The sequence below is a fragment of the Vespula vulgaris genome, chromosome 10 (assembly GCF_905475345.1).
Source record: "Vespula vulgaris chromosome 10, iyVesVulg1.1, whole genome shotgun sequence".
Lineage (NCBI taxonomy): Eukaryota > Metazoa > Arthropoda > Insecta > Hymenoptera > Vespidae > Vespula > Vespula vulgaris.
The window spans coordinates 7,937,500-7,963,006 of NC_066595.1; the positions used below are offsets into that span (position 1 = coordinate 7,937,500).

Consider the following 25,507-nt stretch of genomic DNA (forward strand, 5'->3'; position numbering starts at 1 on the left):
TTGCTCTATTCGGGAAGATCGATTTCGCAAGAAACGATTAACACAAAATATGGAGGAATAACCACTTAGTAGGCTAATGATCGGTCTTCAAAGCAAAGTTTACTTTTGTCCAGTTTACAAAGAAAATACGTAAGAAGAAGTTCTCGCACGTGCGAAAGTGGCGTAAGACATCATAGCACAACTGAGATCAACCTGCTGTTCGCGCCAATTCTTGAGACGGTTCATTGGCACGAAGGATCGAGAGAGGAGAAATCTCGTTTCTCGATCTCGCGAGCTTCGTTTTCGAGGGCACGCGTTTGCCGTCTCACGAAGATGGTCTCGACAGTTATCGAGATAAAGAAATCTTTGTTAGAGAGTTCTTCAAATTTTCTTCCAAGATTATTTACATTGTTGTTAACAGCAATTAAAGAAAAAACGTTTAATACAATGAACAAATTCCTATTGTCTCTCCTAAGATTTGTATTGTCTCAATACTGTCCAAAATAAGGAATAGAAGAAAGAAAATCCTTTCACGAGTTGGAGAAGCGATCGGGAAATATTAAATCATTATAGCGCCGAGTTCTTTACTTGAACTTACCGATGCGTGGGCGAAGTATCGCGTCTCGAAAAATTCCTGACCTATACGACACAGACTCGGCAGGATCCCTCGCGCAATAAACACTCGGACGTGAAGGTTCGACTTTACTTTAACGGCATGCGAGCCCTTGTGCTATGAGTACGTTCTACAGGTACTCCTTTATAGCTAAATAATTTATCGCTTCCCCCTGCGTTCCTACGGCGAAACAATAGCCATGCCGAGGAGTTGTGTTCTTCAACGTGCCTGTTACGCGATCCTCTACCTAAGCCGGCCCTTTGAGAGAATCCTACGAAAATACTATTAAAACATCGTCTCTTTCTATATTTGCGAAAAGTATTAGAAATTTATATAATATGAAATATATACGTCACATAAACGGCCATTTTTCTGTAACTTTCACTTTAATATTATAATATATAACTATAGTAATAACCTATCTCAAAAAAAAGAAATAAAAAAACCGTTAAGAGATAGATCGTTTAGTAACAATGTAGAAGTGTCATAATTATTGTCTTTTTGAACGCACACACATGAATTACGAGTAAAAGAGTTAACGACATTTGAATGCGTCAAATTCTTTGATGAATTAACTTGAGAAAATTTGATATCTTAAAGTAAAGTCGACGATCCGTTTTCTAATCTTCTTAAACTAACATTGAAAGACGTACGACGAGGATTATTGTAAAATATCTAGCAACCATATTAGGTAACGGCCATGCTATGTGTTACTTTCGCAGGTTGTCGTTGCTAATCGTGAAGAATAATCGACGTCTGACATTTGATAAGCGTGTCTGTCTGGTAATCGAAGGAAATAAATATAATTACGTAATAGACCGTAGTAGCTCGTGATAAACCTTCGCGTACTGCTTCCAATAATATCGAAATAAAAGTAGGACTAATAATATATCTAATTTTTACAATAACAGCAATAACAACTTTACAATAACAATTATTATTATTACGAGTAACAACATTTCTCAATCGTATGAATACGTTAAAACTCTTAAGTGCGACGTAATATAGTTACTATTGCACATTGTATTACACGATTTTATTACATATTGTTTCAAGGACAATTAATAGTCGTAGTAAAAGTTATGATTTCGGAAATCCTCGAAACTCGTTCTCCACGTGTAGAAAATAACAATAATGCAATAAATGAACAAATGAATGTTACATAAGCAACATTATATCCTGTAATAACTAGTGCCACGAAAGAACAACGACTTAGCATAAGAACTCACGTAAGAAGTCGCGTTTCCGAGAGACGATCACAAAGTTCCTTTCAAAGCAAGAACCAAGAGAGAAGTTAAAGAAGCGATATCGGCGCATTGCCCGCGGTAAATTCTTTCTCGTAATTGCAAAGGGGCGAACCCCATGGAGCCGGACACCGATGTATAACACAGCCAAGAGAATATAATAGGCAAGAGTGCTCGGACCCCTCCTTACGGCTTATGTACGTTGTTGTAAATTCTCCTCGTAATTGCCAAGGAAGATAGAGAGAGAGAGAGAGAGAGAGAGAGAGAGAGAGAGAGACAGAAAGAGAAAGAAGAGAGAGAAAGAGAGATAAAGAAGGATACAGTGTGGGTGCCGATGGGATCTTGGAAGAAGGACATCGATGTTTGCTCGAGCTCCATGCAAACTCCTACTTTGCATGTAGATCGGAAAAATAACGTATTTCTATGTTTTCTTACATTCTCAAGTAATATCCAAGAAATAGTATCTCTTTATCTCTCTCTTTCTCTCTCTCTCTCTCTCTCTCTCTCTCTCTCTCTTTGTGGATTATCGTCCTATCTCGTCTTGTTAAAAAGAACATCTTTTTTTATAAACACATGGATAATAATGATAAGCAGGCGATATATCGTTCCTTGAAAAACGTAGTGAAGCAGATACGTAGCCCTTGATCTTGCCCCTAGCTAAAATTTGCCATTCTTATCTAAGGATATTCTTGATGCCGCGTGCCAAGAGCTTACGATCCGTTCCGAGCGCGCGTTCCGCTTGAAAGGATACATTATCTTGACGGATAAATTACAAGACGTAAATTTTAACACGACTGTAAATTATCCGCGATAGCCGCGAACGATACTACTCACTACTATATGTATATGCACGTTCCCACCTACGCTCGAAACCAGATCGGGCTCTATAATTCTGCCTTGAGGATTTCCCTTGTTCGCGAAAGGATCTTATGGAAGCCTAAGGTGTAAAACTTGTAACCGAATATTCTAATTGCTTTTATGAAATATTTTTAACAAATAGAACAATTAAAACAAAACGCGGTATTATTTTCTATCAAGATTTAGCTTCGTCATTTTACGTGCAATGCGATCATAAACTACGTACTTTCAATATGGCATTAATATCCGTTTGATTATTTTTATTTTCAATAGACATATTCATATAAGCGATTCGGATGTATCCTGTCGTGTTTCGATATCACTAAATCTCATCTCTCTTAATTAGAATTAGAAGGTTAAATCGATGATTCCCATCATCCTTCCTCCCATTCTCTTAATTCGCATCGATTCCAAGATCGTTGATCGTCGTTAACTAACAAGAAATAATGGAAAGAGATTTTCGATTTCATTCTAAACGACAGCTCGATTACATAGTCGGACAACGTTCTTTGGATTACCTCCGGCCGTGGGTATTTCGTAAAGGCAACGTTTCCACACCAAACTCATCTAGCGTGTTACCGAAATGTGGTACAACATAGCCGTTAACATTTCCCTTTGTCTTAATCGTAAAGCGAGGCGAAACTTATCCCCCTCTTTCTCTCGCGACCAAGCTGATTCGCTTCGATACCATTCAAGGTGTTTCGATTGTATTATACTCGCGCTTAGGCAACCCCTTGGAAGAAAGATCGTCTTGACTCGGCTCGATTTTAACGTCGCAATCGAGACGCCTTATAGACTCTAACTACTATTTAAACTGCAAAATGAGAACGATCTTTACGAATGTTTCCTAATATCCTAACAAATAAAAGAGAGAATTAAAGAGATTGATTCGCTTGATAAATCATTTGCCAACGTTTCAAAGGTACGAAAGAATTTGAATCGATGAATAAAGATAAAAATGTGAAGAAACGAAGAAAGAAAATCTCCAAGCTCTACTGCTCAAGATGGCAAGGTAAACGAAAAAAATTTATCTCACACAAGGCGCAAAGTCCACCCTCGGGCTTACCCTCGGGGATCGGAGCTCGCTTTGCCATGCTTGATTTCCGCGTGTGCCAGATAACCAGCCGCGCGGTCATTACGTAAACTGACATTTTCGCGTGTAAAGCGCGAGCCAGTGAAAGATCGGATCGACCGGTATAGCGTTAGCTGCAGTAGAATAGTTCTTTACAGGGTAGTACTCAGTCACTAGACTACTGCGTGCTTTCTCGATCGCTATCCTTTCGAGTTCACCGCCTTGAATTTTTTAATCATCATACAAACGATGTCTCCTTTTTAAATGAACTTCCTTTTCATTTCAAATAATTTCCTTTACTATCTATTACGTTTATTCATCGTACTATTATACACCGTTCTCCTTTTTATTTGCAAATTATGAGAAGAAGAATCAGAGAACGTGCGAACGTTCACCGTTCTATTAACGTCCTTCAAACACGATTTACCTACCACAGATTTAACGTACCGTTAAACGAAACGGCTGAGAGTAAATTACTTAGAAAAAATATTAGAAGATCTTTACTTTCTTTACAAGATCATAGATTAGATAGTATCGATCTAAAAAAATAAATTAATAGAATAAGATTAGATAAGGTAGCATAAAATAAACTAAAGAAAAAATTCAAAACGAATCGAATGGAAATTGTTTTCCACAAATCGATCAGACTAGTCTCGTAAATGAAAATATCGATCGTAACTTACCCACTCTCGAGAATACGGCCAGGAATAGCAAAAGACCACTGAGGAGTATCATCTTCCCGAATCTTGTTTTTTTAACGTAAATCAAAATTCTCTATATTTTTCTCAACGCGAACAGTGAATAGAAAAAATTCAGATATCACGGCTATGTGTAAAAGCCGCCCTTTTTTATCGTATTGGCGCGCGAGCGCACACACACACGCGAGGAGATACGGACGTCCGATCGTTATTAAATAGATTTTCTCCTTTGAGCACGAATTACCAGAAAATGTAGAAGAAGGAAAAGAAAATTGATAGAAAGTAAAGGAGAACAAAAAAAATTAAAAAGAGAAAAGAAACAAAATGAGAAAGATAATTTGAAAATCAAGGAGAAAATCAAATCGACTGTACGTGACGCTCTTGCAGGTGCTAAAATTTGAGCAGGAAAATAGGCACAAACTCGAAACGCTTTTTCCGTCAAAAAGAAAAGAAAAACTCCTTTCGAGGGAGGAGTCAACGTAAGCGAAGCTTACGAGACCGATGGAGCAGCGTTAATGATAGCGCCGTTTTCAAAGCCGCGAGAGCGCCATCGACGGTCGCAAAACATATGCTACGGTCACGAAGAGAGAAAGGTGACTGGGTATACGCGAGGCGTGCTCGATACCTCCTGTCTTCTTGGCATAGTCACCTTTCTAGCAAAGCAGTAAGAAAGAAGGGAGTATTGGGGCCCGTATCAGAAGCCTCTCTCAACATCATGGTCCCATAAGAGAATTGCCTCTCCACTCATCTCTTCAAAAACGTTTTATTCAACCCCAAAATGATCTTGCTCCATAAGAAAATTATCTTCGCAATGCTTAAAAAAATTACAAGACAGAAAAAAGAACGAGGAAAGATCTTATGCGAAAAATAAAATATATCCGGCTTGGTCAACTTTCACGAATCCCAATGATCCTTCCTTTGATACGTCTTTTTCTTTCTTTATCTGTTTGTTTTATTTTATTTTATTTTTTTCTTTCTTTCTTTTTTCTTTTTCTATTTCTCTTTGTCAAACATTACCAACTAAGAGAAAGACGCGCGCATTCCATGTAAAAAAAGTTTATTTCTTTCAACCATATAAAAGCACTAATATTACTTTACGGGTAACAGTTTACATAGAAAATCCTACTTAAAGAAATCAAGTTGTATCTCGATATATCACGCGATAATCATGAACACATCGTGTATAAATCCGATTCCGTCTCAGCAAACTGTACAAAATCTCCAATATTGTATCTTTGCTCTTTTATTCATTGCGTCACAGAATTATGCGTTCTTTCGTCCTCACTAATTGAATCGGGTGTAAACGACTAGACATGATTGCAAACATTTTTAGCAAATATCTTTCTCGGAATTGTCGAGTAAATTTCTTTTCTTTTTTTTTTTCTTGTGTGTTATACTTTTAAATATAATTACAAATATACGATTAAACGTAAAACAACGATGAGCGCACATTGAAAAGTTTTGTAAGAGTATCGCAGAAACAAACCAGCTCGATATATATTTCCCGTTATTATTTATCAAATTCAATGGTTTAAATAACAAACTCCTGCATAAAAGGAGAAAAAAGTAATTTTCTTTTCTCGTTAGTATAAAAACGAAACAAACTAAATCCCGTAGCGATTCTTTGATTACGATTCGATTAACGATAAACCCAGTGCTTTTACAGGTCGAGTATCGTTAGCGTTCCAAAGATCCACAAGATATATACTCATGAGACCGCATCAGTTCCCACGGACATATATTGTTCCAATGATACTTAACTGTATAAGTATAAATGGATAAAGATTCACAACGTAGACAAGATTGATAGATCAAGGAATCGTTACAGGATATCCCACATTTTTATATCTTTTTTTCTTTTTTCTTTTCTTTTCAAGATAAAGCTTGTTCGCCAATCTAAAGATAATCGAGTATTTCCATTGAGCTCCGAAGACTGGTTTTTTTAAGAATGAAAATATTAGATAGATCGCTTGTTTATTAATGATTACGATACGACTTATATGTATGTACATAAACGTAATGCAATATCGCATCAGGACGAGATATCAACCAGATTGAATACTAACGGTATCGTTACGAATATTGTGTAAAAAAATTTGTTCCTTAAAAAAGAAAAAAAAGAAGCACAAGGTAACGTTATTCATTCTAAAAGGAATGAAATTTCATTTGATTTGCTGCCCAATAACATTGATATAACGTAAAGACTTACAACGACCTGTAAGTTTTCCCTGTATGCTCACGAATAATGGCTTTTTATTTGCAACATCAGGAAAGAACAAGGACCAAAGATCGATCGATCAATACCCTGTTTTGCATAAATGTCATAGCAAAACATTAAGCGATTGATTCCTGGTTGCAGTCTACTCTCGACGCATATTATAAGAAAGAAATAATTACATAATTGATCGAATCTCTTATATAACTCTAATTACTAACTAATTCAATTTGTCTATACTTCTTACGCATGTTGCTTACAGAATCTTTGAATAGGACCGGATCGAGTCTCATGTTGGATCGTAATAATGGCATATATCCAAAAACAGCTACGAATGTATTCATGCACGTTTGTCGCTGTATAAAATGATCAGGATCGTTCCACGGTGATCTGATTTAAAAAAGAAAATTAATTCAATCCGATGTATTTTATGAAAAAATAAAAATACATATATAATTAAAAATAGATATACTTTTACCAACAGCAAATATACATAAATAAATGTATACTTACCTGATTCCAGCAATCGTGGTATCTTTATACAGTTTCCGTTGAGTTACTTTGATAGGTGGTCTTCGAGTAACGTGACTCACTAAGAAATTCATTAAAATATCTTCGCAATTCTGCGACTGCTCCACCGTCTTATGAAGAGTCGAACTTAATAGTTCAGTATACAATGTGTTATAATAACGATGATAAAAAGCAGCACCAGTTAAAATGATACTGTAATCGTTAGTCCATTTACTCGTGTAACCCCAAGATCGCTTAATATGTAATCAAACACGTATTAGTAAAAAACATTCTAAATACGATAACGCGAAAAACAATTTTAAATGTCTACCTTCGAATCATCCCAATAATGCGATCTTGCTGGATAACCTACTATTCGATCAGGAAACGAGCGCCAAACCATAAAAGCAAAGTCAATTTCATCAGTATTGAGAGTGGCATCTTCGTCTAGCGATAATATGGCACTGGTTTTGATTAGTGGATGCGGATAAAAACGCTGAGATATACCATCCACAGAAACTATATTTATTGACGCTTTGATCCCTTGCCAACGTGGTCTTCTCGGAAGCGGAATGTCCGAATTCCACATTAGAATTATCTGTTAGGGAAGAAGCACCGTTTTGAATGTTAGAATGAAATCTAAACAATCGATGTATTCACTCGATACTTACCTTATCTAAGTATTTACTTTTTGCGAGACTTTTAAGCAGACGATATAGAACAGCAGTAGATCCCAATTGAGAATAAATGATGGCAGTGAAAGTATTACCAGGATTACTGTTTGAGAATGGAAGTTCTTGTTGACTATCTGCAAATTGCGGTAATATGGCCAGGGCTCCAGGACTAGTATTCCAAATAATCCCTTCTCTTGTGCCTTCCCATGGTAAACGTTCACGAATATTCTACGATATGAATATTATATTACTTAGAAAACATGAAGTGTATTCAAAATTAAACTCTTACAAAATACATCGAATACGTTACCTCGAATACCGTAAATATAATCTTTTCTATAGAGGAAAAATATCGTTCCCATAAAAATTGTGTCTGCTGTCGTAATTTAAGAATCTGCATATTCGATACGGAACGTACTATATCTGGAATCTATAGAAATATATATATATTAATTAACGTTAGTTTTATATATGAATGTTTCAGTAAACGTTCCATTCAAAATATTTACTTGAAGCAACAATCGCTCGTCGGAAAATATAACGGCCTGAGTCCAATCTATGCGTTCGTGAAAAGGCAACGCCCACCCATTACTTAAAATAACTGGTATACAACCTGCTCTTAAAGCCTCTAAAAATCGGAAGCTGCCGAGCCTTCGTCCACGAGGGACAAGACAAAATGTAGAATTCATTAATAGAATCTCATAATCGTATCTAAAAGTAAAATAATTCACATTGAATTAAAATAATTTGTTTTATATTTAATATATATATTTTATCTGTCTCACTCACGTATCATATTCTTGATTATCTTGTTGACAGTGTTCATCTTGTAATTCTCTCCAAGCTTTACCATGACGACAAGTTGTTACAAATACCAAATCTTTACCATTATGCAAATGGTAAAGAGCATTTCTAGTTTCTGAACCAATACCATGTACATATCTTTTACCCTTAAAAGCTGCCACATATTTTTTATTACTAGGAAAATTATTTTCTAACGCTTGACCAGGTTCGCCACCACGTTCAGGATGTTGTTTTCCAAATAGCGGTATGGATACATCAAAATTTGGTCTAAGTCTAAATATGGACATACTTGCTTTAGCAAGCATAGCGTACCCTAAATCAAATGCTAGTGACTCCTCTGCATAATCTGGCCATGTACCAGAATACAAATTGAATATTAAATGATTTCTTCCATTATTCCAATATGGTAAACGTAATAGTTTGGAAGGAAGATTATGCACAAATTCTGTTGATAATGGATCTCTATCTAATGTGTCCAAGGCCAGGACAAATATACATGCTCTTGTTGGATCAGACGTATAATATCTTGACTCTGTTATAACATTTAGTATTTTTTGGTATAATGGACTTATAATATCTTCAATTGGATATACATAAACTGTAAATCCTTGCTTGCACTTCGTGAAATCGAAGCATGTTTCCATACGGCACTTCCTCGTACGTTGTGATACAGGTAAGTTTCCATTTGACACTCTTAAATCTTTGTCATAGAATTCTTCGTTCAGACTTAAATACGAAGGCAATCGCTCATAAGGCAACTGAGACCTGCCTGTCCATTTTTCACTTTTTAAGCGATAACCGCCGAAATAACAATAACCAAGAAACGCACATGTCACAAATAATAGTAAATAACGTTTCTTGGCTTGCATGTTTAATGCAATCAAGTTATACGATCATACGTATAAGTTCCAAGCATTATTTGTTACATGTAATATCCTTGGAATTGATTATTAGTAGATCGCAACATATTGCTAATATCTACAATATTATTCTCATATGTTTAAACAATTATATTGCGACGAATAAGCTCCCATTTCCAAAGCTCTCTGTAAAAAGTATAAAAAAGCATTTCTTATATTAATCCAATCATAACTTTCATAACCTTCAAGAGAATAATTTAATTTTACAATAATACATAAAAATAAATCATACAAACAACGTTATATGATTTTTGACATAAGAACCTACAAAAGAAAAAACGATTTAAAAGCACGACGACAAAACTACGCGGATTTTACGCATAGGCTTTAATATTCTGCGTAAAACGTAGGAAAATGTAAAATTTATGGTTACCTTACTGCTTATGCAAAAAAGGGAATCCTCGAGATGGATTAGAAGAAAGAACATCTCGGTGGCCCGAACTATCGCGGAACTCATGTCAACATGTGAATAGTGACTCTTGCGACAATGACTTTGACTTCACATTTACATATTACATAGTGATTTACAAAATGTCGAAGATAATGATAGTATGTAAACGGTTGATTAGCGTTTTCTAATAGTCGTTAACCTATAATACCGGAACGTTCCGAAGGTCACACTCGATTTATTACACTCGATTTATTACACTCGATTTAGCTGACGTAGATCGCAGAAAAAATATTGACGACCTACCATAATTTTTATTTGTTCAAATCGTAATATATTGTAAATCTCGTAGAACGATATTTTGAAGGAGTATTTATAGGTTAGTCACGAAGCAGAGAAAATCGAAAGGACTCGCCGGCTATTTTACGCTTCTTAGCATTTTCGTATGGGATCGACACAAATGCGTAATATCGACTTGAAAACGCCTCCAGTTGTAAGAGATCATTGCACGCGATGCATTAAATAATAAATCGCTTTGAAAGCAACGCGAATAATACAATGACGTTTAGACAATCAGACTAGTAAATCGCCTAATCGGTTATACTTTGCAAGATGTGTTACCATAAGAGTAATTTTACAACTCCCCGCGCATTTCTCCTGCCATCTACAGAAAGTATTTAGCGTTTAATAAGTGTTCGCTAATTTACCGATGGATCATGATTTAAAGAAAAGATCGAACACATTGGTGTAATTCATTGATTTTACATACAAATTTTTTATTATTTAAAAGCTCAACGCAACGAAACACAAAAGATGAATATTTTCATACAAAAACCATAAACATACAGTATGGAATAAATCACGATAATGAAATTAAAACTTGACAGAAGTATCGCATGAAAAGATACGAGGATCAATGAACGTAGAGAATATAAAATTATTTATAAAAATCCAATTCGAGATAAACATAGTAAATTCTTTAATTTATTTTACACTGTAAAGAATAAGTACGTTATGACCTTATATCGCTATCAATAATGCATGGCTTGGCGTGTTTCAAATCGATGTCGAATTGTGATAAAGGGACCTAGATTGATCGAAATTACATTGAAACCTGAACTTACACTAAAGTATCATTGATCGAACTTGAATATGTGAACAGCGCACAAGTTCGGAATGTGAATTTAAGCTTGAACGCGTTTTCCCACGAGTTCCTGAAAATAAAAATTTGCTTGACAGATAAATAATAAAATATGCTTGCGAATACAATCAAGAAAATATGGCGTACGTTGGTCGAAGTATACAACGAATTCTCGATCGAATCTACAATACACGGAATGAAACATACGACTCGTGCTAAATCAATTAGTATAAGGTAATTGTTTAATTCTTGTCCTTTCTGTTTTCTTTTTTCAATTTTTCTATTTACATTGTCTAATTCATATAATCACTATTGTATAGGATATTATGGATCATCATTATAACACTTTCTTTCTTGACTGCTGCAAAATTAGCAATGTTGTTCTACAATCGACATCAATTAGCAAACATGAGTACTCTGATAATCAGCTCTCAATTTCCAACTAAAATAATCCCATTACCAGCCGTTACTCTTTGCCATGGAAATATTGCCGCAATACAGAAAGTGCTTTCTTATTTGACATCGCGAGAACGAATGTATAATTCTACACTTTCTATTCTTGATTAAAAATAAGACGATTTAATATTCTAACTATACATTCATGTTTTCAGATATATTCCACGAGGTTTAACGCGAAAAGATTTTGAACATACCGTAAGATACTTACGCGAAGCAATTTATCCAAAGAATCACTATCCAGAAGAATTAGATAAATTACAACAAATCCTTACGGCAAATCGATTATCGTTGCCTGAATTATTCGAGAACATTAGCCCAAACTGCACAGATTTTGTGATAATGTGTCGATTGAATGAAAAAATTATACCATGCGATAAGATGTTAAACCGTGTAACCACACGTTACGGATTATGTTGCGCCTTTAATTATGAAGATCCATACGAAAATTTAAGAAGGTAATGTATTAATCGTAGAATTAGATTTAACGAGAGAAACGTTCGCTTCACGATCGAATAGTATTACTGATAGTAAATGTAAAGAAAGAGTTACGAAATATTTACCTTGACCGTAAGACACTTGCGATCGATCAACAAACTCAGTTATCCACCTTGAGAAAGTTTTTTCTTCTTTTTCTTTAAGATGTGAAGTTTGCTCTTTCTTATATGCTACGTCATGTTATCGCTACTCATAGAATATGAATAGATAGATGATTCTTATAAATAAGGAGAAACATGATAAGGAAGATGTACCTGGGTTAATAATTATGAACATAACTTGCCTAAATCATCTATCTTAAAATCCTCTAAGATCCATCTAATTTGTACAGGTCGAAGGAAGAATCTATATCCAACTATAGCGTTAATTTTGGATCACGTTATATTGTGTCTTTTCTTATGAAACCTTTATCTTCGCATGATCGTATGTCGTCTACGATATACGGAGACGGAATAAAAGTATTAATACACGAAAAATATACGTACCCAGGACCCACCGCTTTTGAATTTATCGCTGGTTCTGGTCAAGAAACGATAGCTAAACTATATCCTACTGCTTTGATCAGCAGCTCTGAAATTTTAAGTTTACCGACCACTGTTAGAGGATGCTACATGACTTGGCCATCCCAGAAAAAATATCGCTATCGCGCAGATAATTGTTATGTTCGTTGCCGTGAAACTATAATACGCAAACTTTGCGGTTGCATACCCTTTTCGGCATCGCTCATGAAAACTGACGTAGGAATTTGTAATTTAACTCATATTTCTTGTCTCGCACATATCACGTTACAAACATATACCTTGACGTTGCAAGATCCAGAATGTGACTGCCTTCCTGATTGCGAAAGTACATCGTACAAAGTCGCAGTTACTACATTACCTATGTCTGCTATTCAATATTCTCCGGGAAAATTTTAGTAAGTATATTTGTAAAAGTAATGATCGTCCGATAACTATTAATATAGATTATTAGTTTTTAAACGAAATATTTGAAATTATATATTTTTCTTAAACTAACAGTGAAGCTGCTGCACGAATTTCAAATGCAACTCTACTTCATATTACGTTTGCCAGACATTCGGCGATATTGCAACGGAGAGAATTAGTACTTTCATGGATTAATCTTATCTGTACGTACTCTATACCAAAATTAATTGATTACTCAAACATGAAATGATTAATCTCAAACTAATTTATTTGCAGCTTCCCTAGGTGGTGTTTTTAGTTTATTTTTAGGATGTAGTTTCATTTCGCTCGTCGAAATATTGTATTTCTTTTGTGTCCACTTTTTGTATAAATTAAAAATAAGTAAGAGTTCAAGCTCAGATTGCGAATAAACATTATAACTGATCTTATAAAAAAAATATAAAAATAATTTTGTAACTTTTCTTCGTAAAATATACGAAACAATATTGATATCATTTACGACTATTTTTAATATTTTTATAAAAATGCTAACGTACAACAAAAATATTATACACAGTTTATTTATGTATCAATACCATTTGGTACTTTTTAATATGATGAAATATTGTTCTCTGTCTCCACTGTAGAAATTTTATTTTTTAAACTATCTGTAGCCTCGGCATTATCAATTCTAACACGTTTTTTATTTTTATGTTTCATACGTGTATCGGGCTTCAATATTAATCTGTTTCCATGTAAACATGGCCACTCACGTTTTTTCAGTAGGTATTCTGCTGCAAGTTCTACACTTTCCATTTTAATAATTGCGCTCCTGAAGCATAATTATACAGTTTTTTATAATTGATAAAAAAATAAAAGTACGAAAGAAATATATATTTTTCTGATTGATATTACCTTAAAGTATTTGTATATGGTTTTAACAGAGCAACAGATATACATCCAGGTAAAATGCCTTTTATCTCATTAGCCTTTGTGAAACATTTAAGATTCCCGACAAATATTCTATTTTATAATTAAACATAATTAAACACAGGGATATTAAGTAAAATAAATCATATTCGTATATGATGCCGAATAGGATAGATATAAAAAGAAAATCTATAGAAGTACTTACGATTGTGTAAACTTTACATCTGGTTCCACGTCAGGTATTTTAACCTTTTTTCCTTTTCTTCTAAATTTTTTGCCACTTAATGTATTTAAAAGAGCTCTTCGAATTACAATAGGTTTTCCATAGACAATTTTACCTTTGAGAGCTCTTTTATTTTGTAATGCTTCTTCAACGGTAGAAAACTCTACATGACAATTTTTACTGGGCTGTCGTGGTAATTTGACAGTAAAATCACCAGTAAACAAATCTGCTACTTCTTCCATGTTTTTTATTTTACGTGTATAACGAACATGAAGAGTTCTTTCCGCTCGCTCCTTTAACTTCAGTTTCCACGGCTCTTGTTGCATTTCTTCACAAAATATACAAATGAATCTATAAGATTGTAATAAAAAGATATAGTATGGTACACTCACTCATAAATCGCGACCACTTACTTTGTATTTATAGAAAATAGTATATTCTTTTATATATTTTATACAAATTTATACGCATAGAATGATGATAGTATTTTTACTATTTTGTTTTCAAACAATTATTGCTCATTTTTTATATTATTCCCAAAATATTATAGGTTATGAGCACGTGCTTATATCTCACACCTAAACAGCTATACTATCGATTAATTCGAAAGTTGTATTAGCTACATTTGATTGGTTAAAAATTTACCCAATCAAATTGTTTGATACAAATGAATTAGCTAATATGCTATATATAACTCCCATATATGTGTGTATGTGGATAATATGTACGATGTATATATAATATTATATATATATTATATATATATGTATATATATACACACACATTTATATATAAATATATATATACGTCATAAACTATGAAATTATGTATATAAATTAAAAATTATAAAAACTTGTGTTAATTGATAAGAATTGTAAACGAATAAAGAAAATTATAAACTTTATACCCAATTATTTATAAATAAAACAAGTAAAATTTAATTTTAACTTGAATTTAATATTGAAAGTTGATTTTTATTTCTTCTTTCAATACTACTTTTCTAATTCGCTCATCTTTTCATAGTGAATAGTAAAAAATTTATAGACATTATTTTTAACAAATGCATTGTGAACACATCTATCTTGTATAGTGTAATTATGTGGTAATGAATATAATTGATAGATAATTGTAAACGAGATTAACGTAACCAGTTAAAATTCAATATCAAGAAATATTCTAAATAAGTTGGCTTAACTTAATCTCTTATGAGAAATTTTCATGTGTATAGGAAATGTAAATGATCCAATGTCCATTTAAATTCGGCCATTGTTCACAAATAGTTTGAAATAGATCAATGTTCAGCCTAATAATAAATTTTTATATTTCATGTTGTGTATAATAATTGATAATAAGAATATGTAAGACTTAAGACATTAATTTCATTTCAACTAATAATTATCTTTAGTTTAATGATCAGATAACTTTCAAGTATTACTCACGCTTAAATGCAATCATAAATAGCTCTAATTATCTTATTATGCATTGTATATACATACATAGTACATATGCAAAGATATTATATGACTTACGATTCTAAAATAAAATTAACTCAATGGAAGTACTGTACCTAATAACAAAAAGAAAACAAAATATGGAAGCTTTATTTTGGAGAATATAATTTAACAATAAAAATATTAAAAATATCTCTTCTCAAAATTATAACTTAAGTTGCTGTTTGAGATCGGAGATGTTATAGTGAACTAATAATACAGTTTTTAATTCCCTTCTTTGTGAAGTTATACTCTGTACACTAATAATAAATAATCCTAGATCTAAGCTACTCGTAATTTTTGGTTCTACAATTTATTTTTTTTAAGAATACCTATAAAAGCCACTTCTGCATTATTTCTTTTATAAATTTTAATTGGCTTAGAACGAAGAACAAGGAAGGCCGATAAATTATTGATGTCTACTATTGGTTAACAACATAATATTAAAACAAATGCATGATTCAATACAACTGTTGTCCTGAAATTAAACTAAAATTTTAAACTTTGAGTAGCTACAACATATTAAAGAATTAATATTTCAATGTATAGAGTATTCTATGCTCTAATTAGCTAAAAATAAATATACCTTAAAAAGAATGCTCTTCTAATCAACTGATTATACTTCCTTTAAAAATAAAGAAATTGTATCTACTTTTCCTTTTACCAGAGGTAATAGGTAAATTAAAACTAATCAGTTTGATTATTGATTAAATAATAAGGTAATCTGACCAATTCTTAAAATGTAAGAGTGTGCTCAATGTAATTTATTACGGCTTCAAGACTGTGTTAAGGAATTTTTTCACATCGCGCATTTCCTGGAAAAATAGTAGTAGCATTACATATTTATAATGATATGTTCTCTATAAAAAAAAAAAAGAAAAAAAATGTTAGGAGTTAGAAATTTGTAAGAATATAACAAAATAAACAATTTCAAAAAAAGAAAATGATTAGACAGATCTGAAAAATAAATATTGTATTTTATTGTAATGAAAATTGCTTTTATTACTTACCTCTTCAGAGGATGTATGCATCATTCCCCTGTATGTTTTAAATTCTGTCTGTGACATAAACTGTTTAAGAAGAGATGCAGTCATCTGACCCCATTTATATGGCACTATAGGATCACAATCTCCATGACATTGCAATAACGGTGTATTTTTATTTCCTAATGCTTCCTAACAATGGAATAAGATGATATTATTAACTATAGCAATAACAGGAATTAGCAATATTACTAAAATTTTTTAAATAAACTTACTCCAGGAAACTTTTGATGTAAAGGAAGCCAAGATGACAAAGCTATTATACCAGCTAATGGTTCTGGATATGTAAGCGCACTATACATAGCCAAAGCTCCACCTTGACTAAATCCTCCTAAGACAATATTTTTTGTCGATATACCTGCAGCAACTTCCTGTGCAATTAGACTACGAACATATTCTGCAGCTTTACGTATACCATCTTCATCTTCTGGACCAGCAGGATCCAAAGATCGTAAATCAAACCTGTCAATTTAATATTACTTAACTATAAAAAATCATTATATATATTATTTTTTTAAATATTGTTTTAAAAAAGAATTCTATAATATTTATTAAATTAACTTACCAAGATGGCATTCGAAAGCCTGCATTAAGAGTCACTGGCATTGTTGGTCTAAAAAATAATAAAGAAATTTTCAATTTTCTTTTTAATAATTTTTACATTAACAAAATATTGTAACATACGCAGTTGGGCAAATAACTTTGACATGAGATGGTCTAACTGCTGCCATAGGACTGGCCCAACCATTTCTATCAAACAGAAATTAATTATTTAATACTTTTATAAAATCTATAAAACTACAAAGAGATAAATTTAAAGTAATAGCTTACCCTGTATCACCTAAGCCATGGAAGAATATAAGCTAAAATATCAATATATTATATTTATTATAAAAAGAAATAATGCTTTTATAAATATAATATTGATAAATAATGTAGTAATTTTGCTACGATTACTACTACGTTATTTTGAACAAAAAAAAATAACACTTGTATATAAGATAGATAAGATTGTATATAAGATTGTAAAAAGAAAGTATGGTTCTTGAAAGTATAAGAGCTTAAAATGCTATAGGTCAATTTAAGGACAAATGATAATATTCTATTTTCTTCTTATTTTCATTAAGTAAAGATATGAATAAAGTTATCTAAATGATGAATACAAATAAAATGTTAAAAATTTGAAATATTAAAGCTGTACTAGACATTTATAAAACATGAAATATAAATATATATATTCGTTTGAAATATAGTTACAAAGAAATTATAACCAAAAAGTAGTGTAAAATAAATTTGTAGATACTACATATGAATGATATTTACCGTAGCTGTATGTCTGGTAGCAGCAGAAATTATCACTGGACTTGACATTTTATTTTTCTTGATTCTCCAAGTAGTATATAAAATGTGGGACAAATTATATATTAATTCAATAAAAATCGTAAACAGAGAGTACCAAAGCAGACATTAATCCTTCCATCCATCTGCAGAGTTGGTTAATATTCCCCAGATTTGTTGAAGTCATCGGTCGAATTCATCTAGAATGCAACATACAATAAAAAACATGAAAACCATTGACTATGACAAATTATAACTATTATATAATAAAATTGTATCATTTATATTGTAAAATTATTTCTTATTATTTAATCAAAAATTATTCCATTGACGAGAAATATATAAAGTAACTTAAATTCAAACTTATTGTGTATTTCGAAGTAGGTCGTAAAAAGACATTTGAAAAATACGTATGTGTAATCCTAAAAATCTCCTTTCAAATATTGAAAAAAATAAAATAATATAACTACAAAAAATAATATAATTATAAAACTTAGATTCTTTAATTAATTATTTCTCATTATCTTCTATTTATTAATCTATCTTTTTTTTTTCTTTTTTTTTCATATTACAAATTGCAAGGAATGTAATAAATTGTTCACTGGGAATAACTCATTGATTTTCAATCGTGGATATTATAAAAGATAATTCTTTTGTACATATATACACATCGTTAAAAATTTACGCACAGATTATACGAATATAAAAAATGATATAGCAAAGCTAAAAAAATAACATTTAGAAATATATGAATAAAAATCTTAAGTCACGTCGATGAAAATCGTAGCGTAGATATGAACCAACCAATCAGAAAGGGTTTATTCGGTGATGCAGCGGTTTCTGCAGCCCTAAAGGCGCATATATATTTTCTTAAATACGTCTTAGTCTCCATGAGAATCGAACTTAGGTGTGCCTGGAATGCGAGCATTACGAATAACAAAGATGGTGCGTCGATGCTCGAAGCACTCGCTCCATGATCGTTCCTAGCCGAGGAGTCGTGCTGACCAGCCATATTGTTTCACCGCAGTGTTTGTTTTGGTGCAACCTACATTTCATATTGAAAAATTGAGGAAAATCGGTTCGGCGTTAGGTAAAAGAAACGCGCTGAAAGTGGGGAATCATTTTAGGGCGTTGTACAAGTAACGGTGACCGTGCGGTCTTTTCTATCGTAATCGTCGGCATCTGAAGGGGGGCTAATCCGATATAATCTGGGTGTCAGTCGACGCACACGAGAAACGGCCGAGCGAAAGAAATGGCCTGCGCCACTCTAAAGAGGTCCTTGGAGTTCGATCCGGTGCACAGTCATGGTCGTCCTAGCAAGCGACGGAGATGCGTCCCGATGTGCGTTTCGCCCGGTACATCGGCGCAGAACAATCCGGGACCGCAAAATCCCTCGCCCTTTGGCGATGTTACTCACAAATTAACTCCTGGTAATTACTATAGCTTACGGCCATTTTTTTTTTTTACTTACCTGGCCTTACGATACGGAAAGAAGAAGGGATGGCTATAACATGTTCTCTCTTTATGATTTCAAATTTCCTATACTTCCCTACTATTCTATTGTATGACTACTACCACCACCACTACCACCACCATCATCACCATACCATCACCACTACCACTACCACTACCACCACCACACCATCAGAAAGAAGGGTGGGGGGACAGGATTCCTCGGAAGAACGTCTATACGTGATCGAATTTTTGCAGCTGCTTTATCTTTTTTTTTTTTTTTTTTTTATATTATTATTCTTTTGAATTCATTCATTTAAATCGTTGTACTCCGTTTTCAGTAAGATGATAGATTTTTAAATGATCATTAATATTTTTTTTATCGGATTTTTAAATGATCGCTAACATTTTTTTTCGGATCATGTTTGTTCATAGCCCGAATCGATTACTTGTCTAATATGAAATTTAATGATATTCATAAAACAATGTGATAAACTATATATAATAATATGATAATCATATAAATTTCTTATTTATTTCTTTTTTAATACATTCATACGAGTACTGGAATTCACGTTCGTGCGCATGCGCATACACGCGATCGTAAAATTAACGACTATTAATGCTTTAAATTTTATCAATTATATTTGACTACGAATAGAGTTAAAAATTTTACTGAATTTTCAAATATGATAATATTGCGGAACATATAAAGGACTTGATGTGTGCATATACCAAATTCGAACGTATATATATATAATGTGTGTATATATATGATACTTATAAACGTTATGAGATTAGATGTACAAGTTTCTTCATGGATCTCTATCTGATTTAATATCTACTCAGTAAATTAATTGTATTTTCATATTTTCCTTCAAATAGAAAAAATGGCTGCCAATATCAGAGAAGAGATTCGTAGACTGCACCGACGCAAACAACTATATTTCAATCCCCAAATCAACAATGGAGATTCTTCAGATATGGAAGGTCCTTCCAGTCCGTCTAGCCCTTCTGCATGTGGTTCAAGCTCTTATACTCCTAGTGGAAAAGAAAAGCCTCTTTTTACATTTAGACAGGTATAAAAAATATATATGATCTTTTATTAATATTATTTGAATTATGGTATCTAAATTTGTAATGTATATTTTTATATCATACTACTTATATACTATTTGTTATATTTAATGTTTTTGTTCATTATTAATAATTTGTTTAGGTTGGCTTGATTTGCGAGCGAATGCTTAAGGAACAGGAAACACAAATCCGAGAGGAGTATGATCAGATTTTAAATATGAAGCTTTCAGAGCAGTATGATGCTTTTGTTAAATTCACCTATGATCAGATACAGAAAAGATTTGAATCTGCAGCTGCGCCAAGTTGTATGTAACAATACTTTTTTTTTCATTATGTTTTCATAATTTGTATGTATATTTGATATAATCTTTCATTTCAGATCTATCCTAAAAGAGGATTGTTATTTATAAGGACACATTTCTCTGAAGAATATTATGTGAGGTTTACTTTTAACATTTTTATTTAATTGCTATATACATCTTCATAATATTTTTTTTCTTGCAAATAAGAATTCACACTTATTCGGATAATTAATTTTATAATTTATGTAATTTTGTTGCCTATTCATAATTTAATTTATAATAAAGTTTCTTTGTCCATTATAGATTTGTACTGTGTGAAACAAATTTTGCTTCAAGTTTAAGCTGAATACGCTGTGCCACCTCGTTCGAAAAATTATCTTTAGATAAACCCACAGTATAGTTTACTTTAAAAATAAAAAAATAAATAAAATATGAAAACAAAAAAAAAAATAAAAAAAAAAACATTGAAGAAGGAAGAAGGATTTAGTAAAGTAAGTTTAGTAGACTCATGCTGAATAACAGCCAGACTTAAAAAATTTACAATGTATACTATTGAAATTAACAATATTTGTACTGTCACATAACTCAAGTACGGTGGTATCAAGGAACTATATTACGAGAATGTTCTTATATAAGAGCTGCTACTATTGAAATTAATATCTTGTACGAGGCTGTATAAAGTACTGTACTCAACAATAGCCTAGAACATTCATGTGATAGTTCTTTGTTAGTGTACAGTTATAATGCTACAGCGTCTCAGATATTTTCCTTAAGAACTGCAATAATTAATGCTTGTATACTACAGATTTGTAAATCATGTGTCACTATTGTAATATTATCCATGACTAAAGGAAATCGCAAATACAAAGCAGTGTACAAGGAGGAGATTGAAATGTGTTAAAATTTCTTTTGGTTTTCTTTACAAAATCGAATGAAATTCGATAAGAATAGCATTTTTTAAATTAAATGTTAATTTTATTTTGAATTAATTTTTTTTGGTATGCCTATTTTTTCTTTTTCCTTCTTTTTGTTTTTAGTATGTACAAGGGTTCCATGTGAACAAGACATATATATTTGTTAGCATTAAGATTATCATGTAAAATTATCATGTAAAATTGTACGATTAATGGAAGCATTATTAAAATGTATGAAAAGGTTGATTATTGAAATGGTTATGCTACATTATATAGCTGAAATACTATTTCAAATCAAAACATGATCCTTTCTTTAATATATGTAGTCAATTTGTTTTTACATATGCCTATCTCTTTATCTAGTATAAACATCTTTTATTTGTAATAAAGATATTACGAACTGTAACAATGCGTAAATTGTCAGATCGTACAAACCATTGTGAATAATGATGACGATAATAATAACAATACGAAATAAAGATTTCTTAGTATTCTTTAAAATTTTTTTTGTTCCCCTTTAATATTTTTCTTTACACATATTTCCTATTTTTATATTTGAATGTAATATTAAATTTTAAATCAATCTGCAAAAGTTTTTTTTTTTTAAATAGATACTTATTATTTTATATAAAAATTTATTATTGAAATAAATCTTATAATGAGACTATTATCATAAGTTTTATTAAAATTGAAACGCATTCATATGATGCACATATAAAAACTATGAAATTAAATAATTGGCACAAAAAATGTACAGAAAAATAATTTTCACTTATGACACAACATACCATCATTCTAGTAGCAAAGCATCTGAATCACTGAATAAACACATAAAAGACGTAACAAAGTTTTAGCTAGATGTGCATTAATAATCTTATTAAGTAAATTGCATAATGAAATAATGTAATTAGTAATATGGCTTCAAGTTGTGAAGCCCCTGATAAGAGTATAAGAAGGCACCACTGCGACGTTTGAAACTGTCACTTCTGGGCAGGACACAAACCTTCACTAAGCAGCTTGAGTAGAAAAAATGTTCCCTATCTTGTTTTTGGCTTTCGTTGTAGCCATCAAGGTATTCAAGAAGACTACGCCTAATGGTAAGTGTTACAATGCATATATAAATGCAAACATGAATCTATTACAAACAAATCCTTTTTCAAAATCAAAACTGTTCACCTAATTTATTCTTGAGATATAATGTATGTCATACATCTGTATACTAACAGGCAAGGTCACTGTCTACCTGGGCAAACGAGACTTCATTGATCATCTAGATCATGTGGATCCTATCGATGGCATCATTGTCGTAGAAAATGACTACCTCCAAGGACGAAAGGTTTACGGCCAGGTTGGTTTAAATATATGTATTTTCTAAAGTTTCCTCACAACATACAAGATCATCAACAAAAATTTGTTGTTCCTATTCAGGTGACTACTACCTACCGTTTTGGCCGAGAGGAAGATGAAGTAATGGGCGTAAAATTCAGCAAGGAATTAGTTCTCTGCCGAGATCAAATAGTTCCTTTGAAAAAAGAAAAGCAAGAAACGACTGCAATCCAAGAAAGATTATTGAAGAGACTTGGACCAAATGCCTATCCATTCCTCTTCCAATTTCCTCAGAACTCTCCGAGCTCTGTTACCCTTCAACCTGGAGATGACGACCAGGGCAAACCATTAGGTGTTGACTATACCGTTAAAATTTTTGTTGGAGAGAATGAAGAAGACAAGGTAATATAAACAAAAAGAGCAAGGAATAATAGAAAGCAAAAATGTAACAAAGTTAGTACAGAGAAAATAACAAAGAACAATATTAATTTTTATTATAGGGCCATAAGAGATCATCCGTGGCATTGACTATTAAGAAACTACAATATGCACCACCAACACGAGGACGTAGACTTCCAAGCTCTCTTGTATCAAAAGGATTTACCTTCTCTCAGGGCAAACTCAATTTAGAAGTTACACTTGACAAAGAAATATATTACCATGGAGAAAAGGTGGCAGCTAATGTAATAATTACAAATAATTCTAGGAAAGCAGTGAAAAACATTAAGGTATATTATGTTGGTGTACATAATATGTGAAAAATATTTCCTTTGTCCTGAATATAATAATTGTCCTAAATATGTAAATTGTCTTAAATATAATATTATGATTGCAGCTTTTTGTGGTGCAACACTGCGAAGTTACTATGGTCAATGCTCAATTTTCACGACATGTTGCTAGCTTGGAAACTCGTGAAGGTTGCCCAATTACTCCTGGTGCATCCTTTACAAAACAATTTTACCTTGTACCTCTGGCTAGCAGCAACAAAGATCGCCGTGGTATTGCTCTTGATGGACACCTTAAGGTACTGCAAATTTATTAAATATTATAAAATTATTTCTCTTTGAAATGTTTTATTGATTTCTTATTTTCATATATCATAGGATGATGATGTAAACCTTGCATCTTCAACCATGGTACAAGAAGGTAAATGCCCTGCGGAAGCAATGGGTATTGTTATTTCTTATTCTGTGAGAGTAAAATTGAACTGCGGCACTTTGGGAGGTGAACTGATTACGGATGTTCCATTTAAATTAATGCATCCTGCTCCTGGTAAGAAAAATGTTTCAGTTATAAGTATTGTATTTATAATCCTAAATGTATTAATGTTCCAATCTAATATTCTTTTTTCTATTACTACAGGATCTATTGAAAAAGAAAAAGCCATGATGAAGAAGAGCAAGAGCATCGATAGAGCTCGCTATGAAAATTCTTGCTATGCAAACGACGATGATGATAATATTGTATTTGAAGACTTTGCACGCCTACGCTTGAATGAACCAGAGTAAAATATCTATGTATATATTATATATTTCTCAAGAGAATCTTAAATTTTTCAATAGTAAAATATCAAGTATTACAGAAAATAAAATAGAAAGAATTTTGGATTAATATCTGAAAAAAATAGGATTCTTTTGATGAAAGAAATAGGCAACTTATAATGAAAAACTAGGCAATCAATAAGGTAAATTGTTAATTATAAAAATATTAAATTGTGATCAATCAACTATTTTAATAAATACGTATAATTATTACATGCATATTATGGAACGCTAATAGAAAAAAAAAAAATAAAAATATATAAAAAAAGCGAAAACGACAATATGAAAATAACTCATGTCGTCATGCAATTTCCGTGCGATTGTGGTGGTCGCACGGAAATTCATTCAACTGACGGCCAAAAAAAAACGAGCTTAATCAATAATAATTTATACTTAATTATGTTAAAAACTATCCCGTCTTACCAGAAGTGACATGTATGTTGTTAATCATAATTTCTTATTATTATGCTGTATATCAATATGTTTCTTTAATACTAATGAATATTAAGTTCATAATATTGTTCAGTTATTATTACTGTACATTAGAATAAAAATAAACAAAGTATAAAAATATATTATTTTTTATTAATTATTACTACTTTGAAATTACCAAAAGGAAAAGTCTATACACAAGACATACGCACATAAACACACTCATATAAAGTAAAAACACCGAACTATATTCACAAATAAATAAATATAAATATATATATATACACACACACATATATAAATAACAGTATATCACTCTTAAATTAATCGTATACTAACCAGCGAAACAAGAGAGTAATCATTGCACGTCCTAAATATTAAACCACATTGAACATTTTCTAAAATACTTATATAGTATAAGTACGACGAATATAGATAGTAAAATATAATATAGAACGACAAT

General features: G+C 32.0%; 7 protein-coding genes across 12 annotated transcripts in view; 3 read left to right on the forward strand and 4 right to left on the reverse strand.

Annotated features, from left to right (window-relative positions):
* LOC127067159 (uncharacterized) overlaps positions 1-5,377 on the reverse strand; it is a 36,912-nt gene extending 31,535 nt beyond the window's left edge. For all 3 annotated transcript variants that reach the window (XM_051001769.1, XM_051001771.1, XM_051001770.1), the window contains exon 1: positions 4,450-5,377. In XM_051001769.1, the coding sequence (XP_050857726.1) occupies positions 4,450-4,501 (52 nt within the window). In that variant the 5' untranslated portion in view covers positions 4,502-5,377. The remainder of the gene's footprint in view (positions 1-4,449) is intronic.
* A 127-nt stretch (positions 5,378-5,504) lies between these two features.
* On the reverse strand, positions 5,505-12,683 carry LOC127067160 (exostosin-1). Of its 3 annotated transcripts, none has more exons than XM_051001775.1 (8): positions 12,556-12,683; positions 8,653-9,713; positions 8,373-8,574; positions 8,174-8,293; positions 7,861-8,091; positions 7,521-7,787; positions 7,193-7,443; positions 5,505-7,069 (listed from the first exon to the last, which is right to left on the reverse strand). In XM_051001775.1, exons 2-8 carry the CDS (start codon positions 9,534-9,536, stop codon positions 6,889-6,891), a joined length of 2,136 nt encoding a protein of 711 aa, XP_050857732.1. In that variant the 5' UTR covers positions 9,537-9,713; positions 12,556-12,683; the 3' UTR covers positions 5,505-6,888. The 3 variants fall into 3 exon arrangements, with proteins under 3 accessions (XP_050857732.1, XP_050857729.1, XP_050857731.1); XM_051001772.1 differs by lacking the exon at positions 12,556-12,683 and adding an exon at positions 9,961-10,543; XM_051001774.1 differs by lacking the exon at positions 12,556-12,683 and adding an exon at positions 10,282-10,429.
* Positions 11,183-13,427, forward strand: LOC127067163 (sodium channel protein Nach-like). The gene is made up of 6 exons (XM_051001778.1): positions 11,183-11,350; positions 11,437-11,652; positions 11,728-12,030; positions 12,402-12,986; positions 13,090-13,199; positions 13,273-13,427. Exons 1-6 carry the CDS (start codon positions 11,229-11,231, stop codon positions 13,404-13,406), a joined length of 1,470 nt encoding a protein of 489 aa, XP_050857735.1. The 5' UTR covers positions 11,183-11,228; the 3' UTR covers positions 13,407-13,427.
* A 58-nt stretch (positions 13,428-13,485) lies between these two features.
* On the reverse strand, positions 13,486-15,286 carry LOC127067168 (uncharacterized). Of its 2 annotated transcripts, none has more exons than XM_051001789.1 (4): positions 14,542-15,286; positions 14,111-14,456; positions 13,891-13,998; positions 13,486-13,807 (listed from the first exon to the last, which is right to left on the reverse strand). In XM_051001789.1, exons 2-4 carry the CDS (start codon positions 14,452-14,454, stop codon positions 13,585-13,587), a joined length of 675 nt encoding a protein of 224 aa, XP_050857746.1. In that variant the 5' UTR covers positions 14,455-14,456; positions 14,542-15,286; the 3' UTR covers positions 13,486-13,584. The 2 variants fall into 2 exon arrangements, with proteins under 2 accessions (XP_050857746.1, XP_050857745.1); XM_051001788.1 differs by having other exon boundaries at positions 14,111-14,479.
* Positions 15,287-15,710: 424 nt separating this feature from the next.
* LOC127067169 (acyl-protein thioesterase 1) lies at positions 15,711-19,629 on the reverse strand. The gene is made up of 8 exons (XM_051001790.1): positions 19,472-19,629; positions 17,986-18,200; positions 17,494-17,525; positions 17,347-17,412; positions 17,228-17,275; positions 16,878-17,124; positions 16,630-16,794; positions 15,711-16,434 (listed from the first exon to the last, which is right to left on the reverse strand). Exons 2-8 carry the CDS (start codon positions 18,031-18,033, stop codon positions 16,387-16,389), a joined length of 654 nt encoding a protein of 217 aa, XP_050857747.1. The 5' UTR covers positions 18,034-18,200; positions 19,472-19,629; the 3' UTR covers positions 15,711-16,386.
* LOC127067171 (akirin-2) lies at positions 18,920-22,246 on the forward strand. The gene is made up of 5 exons (XM_051001791.1): positions 18,920-19,430; positions 20,338-20,531; positions 20,672-20,834; positions 20,909-20,965; positions 21,135-22,246. Exons 1-4 carry the CDS (start codon positions 19,253-19,255, stop codon positions 20,917-20,919), a joined length of 546 nt encoding a protein of 181 aa, XP_050857748.1. The 5' UTR covers positions 18,920-19,252; the 3' UTR covers positions 20,920-20,965; positions 21,135-22,246.
* Positions 22,247-22,675: 429 nt separating this feature from the next.
* Positions 22,676-24,921, forward strand: LOC127067164 (arrestin homolog). Its single transcript, XM_051001779.1, has 7 exons — positions 22,676-22,842; positions 22,972-23,093; positions 23,174-23,473; positions 23,572-23,799; positions 23,907-24,095; positions 24,175-24,343; positions 24,434-24,921. The coding sequence occupies exons 1-7, from the start codon at positions 22,776-22,778 to the stop codon at positions 24,577-24,579; spliced, it is 1,221 nt and encodes a 406-aa protein (XP_050857736.1). The 5' UTR covers positions 22,676-22,775; the 3' UTR covers positions 24,580-24,921.
* Positions 24,922-25,507: the final 586 nt, after the last annotated feature.